Source organism: Triticum urartu, chromosome 4A, assembly GCF_056163025.1.
Source record: "Triticum urartu cultivar PI428250 chromosome 4A, HENAU_Tu73, whole genome shotgun sequence".
NCBI classification, from domain to species: Eukaryota; Viridiplantae; Streptophyta; class Magnoliopsida; order Poales; family Poaceae; genus Triticum; species Triticum urartu.
Window position 1 is genome coordinate 617,678,664 of NC_141876.1, and position 8,448 is coordinate 617,687,111.

Here is an 8,448-nt window from a genome sequence, read left to right on the forward strand (position 1 = left end):
TGATCCGATCGGACGTGCCCACATCTTCGGCCAGAAAGGCTTCATGAGGGCGTGGCACGAAGCTTCGCTGTATTGCCGGTGCCATGGTACATGCATGTCTAAGTATAGATTTCCACGGTGTTACAGTGGTGAAGAAAGTCATGGTGGCTGCAATCGGAGACTTGTAATGGCGGAGAAGATTTCTGGTTGCGTTGAAGAATGGCGGCACAGTTTTTCCCCTGTGTGTCGGGTGTTTGGACTTGCAACGGCGGCCTTGGCAGGAGGGGGCGGCAACACAGGTGGACAAGATTTTGGGGGTGCTTCTCGAGTACCGAGCCGCGATCTTCAGGGTAAAAACCCAAGGTCTGACCTTCATTAGTTGTACCTGTCAATGTGCTTGAAAAGGTATTGTTTTTTGGAATTTTGGACTCTCTCTAAGGTGAAAACTAAAGATCCTTGATTGGGCGACGACAACGCTTGTGCATTGTTTCCTTCTTGGAGGTGTCGCTTTTGAAGAACCTCTTTTGTAGTCCGGGTGTTGTCTTTGGTGGTGGTTAGAGTGTTGCTGTTGCAAGTGTGCCAACACTGCAATGGGTCTTTATATATATAGGGTCGCGCTATTCGTCACCCTGGGTGAGGAATAGTTATTCTTCACCCCACTCTATTTTACCATCAATGCACCGTAATTTTACGTTCCGTAAGTTTTGTCTTATTTCTGACACAAAAAGAGACCGTAAGAAAATATATAATCGCCGTAAAAAATATTTTATGTTATGTAAAATTACAAATGTAAAAACATAGTCTAAAATACACATAAACTGTAAATTTTCTTGTCTTATGACCTATATTTTTATTTTCTTATGTCAAATTTTACGTAGTGAATCAATAGGAATGTAACTATTTGAATTCCAAACGTAATTTAATTATGAAATGATCGTAAGATTACCTCGGGTGAAAAATAACTTATTATGTACCCTGGATCATTTCATAATTAAACTACATCTGGAATTCAAATAGTTACGTTCCTATTGATTCACTACGTAAAATTTGGTATAAGAAAATAAAAATATATGTCATAAGACAAGAAAATTTGGAGTTTATGTATACTTTACACTATGTTTTTACGTTTGCAATTTTACATAACATAAAGTATTTTTTACGACGATTATATATTTTCTTACTGTCTCTTTTTACGTCAGAAATAAGACAAAACTTACGGAATGTAAAATTACAGTGCATTGGTGGTAAAATAGAGGGGGTGAAGAATAACTATTCCTCACCCAGGGTGATGAATAGACAATCCCTATATAAGTTATTCTTCACCCGAGGTAATTTTACGATCATTTCATAATTAAATTACATCTGGAATTCAAATAGTTACAATCCTATTGATTCACTACGTAAAATTTGGTATAAGAAAATAAAAATATATGTCATAAGATAAGAAAATTTGGAGTTTATGTATATTTTACATATGTTTTTACGTTAATTTTACATAACATAAATTATTTTTTATGACGATTATATATTTTCTTACGGTCTCTTTTTACGTCAGAAATAAGACAAAACTTACGAAACGTAAAATTACAGTGCATTGGTGGTAAAATAGAAGGGGGTGAAGAATAACTATTCCTCCCCCCAGGATGACGAATAGACAATCCATATATATATATATATATATATATATATATATATATATATATATATATATATATATATATATATATATCTCTTTTTTTTATTTTTGTTCTTGGTTGGGTGCATCCTTAATGTCTTTTGATATCTTGTTGGTGCAGAAGCTGGTTGTAATTGATATCTTCACGATATTAATATATACACGCAAGTATCATTGATGCTATTTTTCATGGGTGGGCTCGCACACAGTGGCGGAGCCAGGAAATTTGAATTAGAGAGGCCGATTGCAGTCAAAATAGGTTGGGGAGGGCCAAAGCATAGAAAAAATAGACTTTAAGCATAAAAAATTGCTAATTACGCACTGTTTATCAATGAATTAGCAGCAAACTCCTAATGTCAAGGGGGCCAGGCCCCTGCTGGTCCTCCCTGTCTCCGCCACTGCTCACACAGTCATTAGATGGGTCCATGACGTGAGATTGCCTTTGATTGGTTCATCAGCTCCTCACGCACAGGCGTACGATAGAGCAGGAGGACAACATGGGCTTGGTTGAGGCAGCCCAGATCAGCCTCACCAGCAGAGAAGGCGTGAAACTTGCATTCGAGAGCACTAGTTAACGAACGCTTTATCGGAAGTCTCACAACGATCAACGTCACTTGACGCGTTCTCAGCCACCCGCTACATGTCACGCTCTAGGCGTTCTCTTCGGGTTTCTTTTAATTTTTTCGCACATATTTTCGGCTTTTTAAATGTTTTTTTTTCTACATTTCGGTTTTTCACCTGTCTTCCTCAGCTTTTGGGTCAAAAAAATTGAATTTTTTTTGCATGAAAAAAACACGCTTTCTTTTTTTTCTTTTATGAGAGTCACAGTTTTGCTTCCGTGAAAAGCACGGTTGTGCTTCAGCGAGAGTCATGGCGGTGCCTTTCGGAAACGGAAAAAAACGCGTTTTCTTTTTTTTTCCTTCCGCGAGAGGCACGGCTGTGCTTTCGCGAGAGTCACGGTCATGCCTTTCGAAAACAAAAAAACGCGTTCTTTTTCCTTCCGCGAGAGGCATGATTTTGCTTCCGTGATAGGAATGGTTGTGCTGTCACGAGAGTCACGGCCGTGCCTTTCGGAAACGAAAAAAACATGTTTTCTGTTTTTTTGCTTTCGCGAGAGGCACGGTTGTGCTTTCACAAAAGTCATGGCCGTGCCTTTCGAAAAGAGAAAAAATATGTTTTTCTTTCCTTCCGCGAGAGGCATGATTGTGTTTTCATGAGAGTCACGGCCGTGCCTCTCGAAAATGTAAAAAAAACGTGTTTTCTATTTTTTTTTCTTTCACGAGAGGCACTGTTTTGCTTCCGGAGAGGCACGGGCGTGTCTCTTTCGAAAAGAGAAAACCCGTGCTCCCGGTTCATTTTTTTGTCCAATTTCTTGGGTGATAAAAAAGTGCGTCAAAACCTATCAACATGAAATCTAATTTCGAAGATCTCGACGCAAGGAATTCAACGATGAAAACGGTTCAAGATTTGGTCGCATGGTTTAAGAGATAAAATATTTTGAATAAACAGATCTACAAAAAAAAGGAAAATTTCCAGGTTGCGACAAGTAGCGCACATGCAGCGCGTTACTTTGTCGCAACCTGAGGAGGTGAGAGTGATCTTTGTAACCAGTACTCCTCAACAATCGTGATTTCACTTGCATTCAAACACCAGAGCAACCGTGGGCCAGCAGGTCCGGTACAAACTTGGCCCAAGGCCATCAGGCCCAGGAGCGTTATTCCGATTAGTTGGGAACGAAATCACTAATTGAGGAGTACTCGTTGCAAAGATCACTCCAATTTCCTGGTTGCGACAAGTGGCACACATGCAGCGCGCCACTTGTCGCAACCTGGGAGTTTTCTCTTTTTTCCGTAGATCCGTTTATTCAAAACGTTTTATCTCTCAAACCATGTGTCCAAATCTCGAATCGCTTTTACCCTTGGATTCTTCACGTCGAGATCTTCAAAACTAAATATCATGTTGATAGGTTTTGATGAACTTTTTTTCACGAAAATAACCTGACAGAAAAACCGAACCGGGAGCACGAGTTTTTTCCTTTCAGAAAGAGGCACGCCCGTGCCTCTCACGAAATCACAACCGTGCCTCTCGCGGAAGCCAAACCATAACTCTCATGGAAGGAAAAAAAAGAGAAAACGTGTTTTTTTCGTTTCCGAGGAGGCACGGCCGTGACTCTCGTGAAAGCACAACCGTGACTCTTGCGAAAGCAAAACCGTGACTCTCGCGAAAGAAAAAAATAAAAAATGTGTTTTTCTCCTTTCCGAGAGGCACGGCCGTGACTCTCGCGAAAGTACAACCATACCTCTCGTGGAAGCAAAACCATGACTTTCGCGAAAAAAAAGAAAACATGTTTTTTTTCATTTCCGAGAGGCACAGCCGCGACTCTCGCGAAAGCACACCCGTGCCTTTCGCAGAAGTAAAACCGTGACTCTCATGGAAAAAAATTGGAAAAACACGTTTTTTTTCGAAAGGCACGGCCGTGACTCTCGCGAAAGCAAAATCGTGCCTCTCACGAAAGGAAAACCGTGACTCTCGCGATAGTGAAAAAAAAGCATTTTTTAGCACAATTTTTTTTTCTTTCCATATTTTTTGTATTGAAAAGCTAAGAAAGACAGGTGGAAAACCAAAACGTAAAGAAACACAGAAAAAACCCGTTTAAAAAGCCGAAAACGCGTGCGGAAAAATAAAAAAATCCAGAGAAAGCGCCCAGAGCACGACAGTGACGAATGGCTGAGAGCGCGCCAAGTGGCGCTGATCGTTGCGAGGCTCCCAAAGGAGCGTTCGTTAAGTAGTTGCTCTCGGTTGGGAACCATTCGCGGCATCTACTAGATCGTCGATGGCGCGCGTTGCCACGCCCGTCTATTTTGAATGTTGCATGAGATTGTTAGAAATTTATGTACAAACATAAAGTTTATGTTACCTTATACGTATAATAATATGTTGATACAAGGTGATAGTGTCTCCCATAAAGCTGATAATAGCTAGTCCATTAATACATATGGAATAATTTTGCACATCAATTGTTGTAGTGTCTTATTGTCTGGGATGACATGTATATAAACAGAGAGATGACATGTGAGCAGTGAGGTTAACTGATTGCATGATTATCAGTTGATGGGTCCAAATTTTATCAGTTGATGTGAGCAGTGAGGTCAACTACTATTTAGATGCTATGTGTAACTGAAGAGTAAATAACTGCTCTTTTGTGCATGGTAAGGAGAAAAAAGAAGAGAACTATTTAGATTTAGGTGTAACTGAAGAGTAAATAACTTATTTTATTATCCATTCCTGCATGGTATGAACAAATAGACGAGTCATTTCTTCCCCATTTTATTAGTTGGTGGTTATATCAGTGATAATCTGGATGAGAATTCAATACTGTAAGTTAGACAAAGCTGCACATGAACATCCCAGAAGGAAAAGGCTGCATCTACATGGAAGGCGGCAAAAACGTGAGCCTTGGATCTGATAAGTACTATTAGTTTCATAGTTTGTCAAGAACTGATAAGTTTCAGTTTTCGGCATGGATCTTAGATCTCTTGAAGTGAAGTTCCTTGCAGCTTAATTCATATTCTGTTCGAAATACTATTCTAGAATGAAACTCACCTGATGCTTGGAATGATTCAAAGCATGTACCTGTCTTGAAAATCCACAACATACATATGTAGAGATGTCCGCAACATTATTGAGCTTTGCTCATTTATGGATAGAAGCAGAACATATTGATGCTTCACCCCACTTCTAGAACAGTACGGCTACATTTTTTTTGTGCATTTTACTATACTGTTCTAATTAACCTGTCAAATACAGCAGCAAATAGCACCAAGTTATGAATAACACCAAAACATGTTATGCGAGCAATCTTATGCTGTAAAAACATACTGTAGATGATAAAACGATAAGACATAGCAATCCACGTGAAGTAATTAGCTGTCCGGAAGCCATTAGAGATTATCAGTTGAAGAATTTCGAAAAGAAAAAAATGCGATAACCATTCTCCAATATCTGGCCAAATCAATTGACCACCTCCCAGTATAGATAATTACTGCACAAAATTTAGATTGGGAGGAAACAATGTAATCATCGGGTGAAAAAAGCAAATTGTAAAGATAGAGGCCGCACCATGAGTCACCCGTAAGAGCGAAAGATGAAGTGACATCGCTCACTTACGAAGGACGAAAGCCAGTCTGATGGGTGAAGAGGGGCATGAGTGCAGCTGGCGCCGCTGCCATCGCCATCTCCTGGTGTCGCCTGCTGCTGCGAGCGGTGGGGGGCATGCAAGGTTGAAGGTACATCACCACGGAGCACTGGGGTAGTCGTCGTCCCCGCCGCCAGGAAAGGGAGGGAGGGACGGAAAGGGAGCCCTACCTTTGCAGGTGGATCGGCCGACCCCCGGTTCCGCCGCCTCAAGCCGAGTTCGGGCCGAGCGTGAAGCGGTATCTCCTATCTCCAGGATGCAATCAAGGGAGCTCTCTCTCGGCGCCTATGAGGGCAGCGGCGGCGGCGTATTAGGCTTCGTTCCAGGCCGAGATCGCAAAGGGCAAAGGGGATGGGGTACCTTGCGGGAGATGGAGGGGGTGAGCCTCGCCCAACGCAATTTTGTTGATTTTTTTATAGAGAAAAAAAACTGTCCATGACAACCATCCATCGCTGAATTAACACGAGGCCTCTGAATTTGTTTTCAGAGTAGCGGCCCACACGTTAGCGAAGAGGTGCATCAGACGGCCAAAAACGACCTGGAGATGGGATCTAACGGCCAAAATCACTGATTACTTCAGAGGGTTGGGAAAGTACTCGGTTATAATATATTTAAATTAAGGACAGTAAAACTGAGCCTAAACTGAGCCCTCTCACGCCATCAGTTTTCTCAGCCGTCCATTGTCCCGATCTGGCCATTTTCGTCTGTTGGATGCACGTGAAACGCAACTTTCCTGCTAACTGGGCCTGTTGTCCTGGGGGGCAGCTACTCCGGTGGCTTTTTTGACGCCTCTGGTTGATTGGGCCAGGTAGCCCTTCTAGCAAGCAGCAAAGGGAAATCAAGGCCCATCAGCTGGACCACGATCCACGAAGGGACAGGGACCTCCTCCTCGGCCGTGTTCTTCCTCGCCTCCCACCCATGCCCTTGGTTTCGTGTCCACGATTCAGACACCGTGGTGGCGAACTGGCGACTTGCCCGGCGGCGGCTCCTCTCCATCCGCCCCCACTCTCGCCCTCCGGCTTCCCCAACACAAGACACCACGCGATGGAGATGGCGGTGGCTGCACTCACGCTCCTGTTCCTCAGCCATCTGAGTGGCCTTCTTGGATTGATTGTCTGGTGGTGGAGTGGTGTTATTGGTTTGCTCAGCATTCGCCATCATTTCATCAATTCGCAGCAGTGGCCATCGGTTCAGCCCTTCTGCTCCTGTGAATCTGTGGTATAAACAATTCCACTGTGTGTTCTTTTCGCTCCTATATTCTTCCTCCTGGTTCATTTGGTTCCTCCGATCTGAAGATTGCTCGATAAAGACAGATGACTGGGATCTCTTTTTGTTCAAAAATTGTGTTCCTGTTGTGTTTGCAGGATCAATTGATACGCAGGATTAAAACAATTTTAAGTTTAGTCAGGATCCAGCCCACGCGCATGATCTAGCCGAGGCGGGGGCCGCTCGACCCAATTCGACGCGGGGGCAATCCATCGCAGCAAGGGGGAAATGGAGGGATGCGGGTGATGCAAGCCGAGTGATCGAAACTGCTCTGCTCATATTTGAAGGCCGCAATCATTATACGGTTACTCTACACAAATTCATGGCAGGGGATGTCCTATCCTTTCCGCTGCCTCACGGTACAAGTACGTCCTCCCCTACAACTCTTCCCGCATCCTTTCCACTCCGGCAACAAAACATCCTTCAGCACGATGCTCGGCTAGGCGACTAGGTCCCCTGTACTTCCTTCCAGTTCATGTACGATCCCTTCTTCCACCAAATAATTGCATTTGCTGATTTCCTCTCAATCCCTTGTGCATAGTGCATACAGGTGATATATATGCTGGTTGTGATCAATTGACATGGGCATATATTTGAGACTGTTAATCGATTTTTTTATATATTTTACTTCAGCAACTCATAATCCCATATGGCTTTTGAGCAGATAATTACCCCATACCTAATCCTTGCATGTTTTACTGTCCATGGTTTTATGCCCCACGATTGCTCAGATAACTTGTGCATACAGTGTGGGGCTCGCCAATCGATGCGGAGAAGATCTCACCGGCCGATGCAAGGAAGTTCATCCGCTGCTTTTCAAGCGAGGAGTAAAGTGCTCGCTTGTTTTGTATATATCAATTAATGGCAGTCGAGGGAGCGATGGTGACGGATGGTGGAGGTGCGGTACAATTTTGCTCTGCTATGTATATGAGCTATGTCTGTCCCTCAATACCATGTCAACTGGCCTTCTAAACCAGGCTGCTATCTGCATATTTTTTCCTCCCCGTTACCTTTTCCATCTGATCAGTCCTTCTCGTCCTAAATCTGTTTTATCTTTTCTCTTTTTTGCTGCAGGTTATGGTATATTGTTTGGGGACTATTCAAGGCTGGTTCTGGAATTTTATTGGAAGAGATATTGATGGGTTGACTATTTGCAATGGCAATCAGGTTAGTTAACATGGAGTGCTAATCGAAATGAATTTCTTGACCACTGTATAATGTAGTCTGTAGGAGAGTGGCAAGGCCGACACATACCTTAGTTATTAGGTGTGAGATACATCTCCATTCTATAAAGTTTTTTCTCTTCTTTGGTAAGGTCTTTTACTATTAGGCC

At 42.8% G+C, this 8,448-nt stretch overlaps 1 protein-coding gene across 1 annotated transcript; it reads left to right on the plus strand.

Annotated features, from left to right (window-relative positions):
* The first annotated feature begins 6,767 nt into the window (after positions 1-6,767).
* Positions 6,768-7,946, plus strand: LOC147977450 (uncharacterized). Its single transcript, XM_087521170.1, has 3 exons — positions 6,768-7,067; positions 7,258-7,480; positions 7,864-7,946. The coding sequence occupies exons 1-3, from the start codon at positions 6,768-6,770 to the stop codon at positions 7,944-7,946; spliced, it is 606 nt and encodes a 201-aa protein (XP_087377296.1).
* The last annotated feature ends 502 nt before the right edge of the window (positions 7,947-8,448 follow it).

What these genes read in the sequence shown, in the direction of transcription:
- LOC147977450 (XM_087521170.1), top strand. Translation starts at nt 6,768, where the DNA reads ATGCCCTTGGTTTCGTGTCCACGATTCAGACACCGTGGTGGCGAACTG. An exon ending in TCTGCTCCTGTGAATCTGTG is followed by an intron (nt 7,068 to 7,257) that starts GTATAAACAATT and finishes AAGTTTAGTCAG; the next exon opens with GATCCAGCCCACGCGCATGA. An exon ending in TCCGCTGCCTCACGGTACAA is followed by an intron (nt 7,481 to 7,863) that starts GTACGTCCTCCC and finishes TTGTGCATACAG; the next exon opens with TGTGGGGCTCGCCAATCGAT.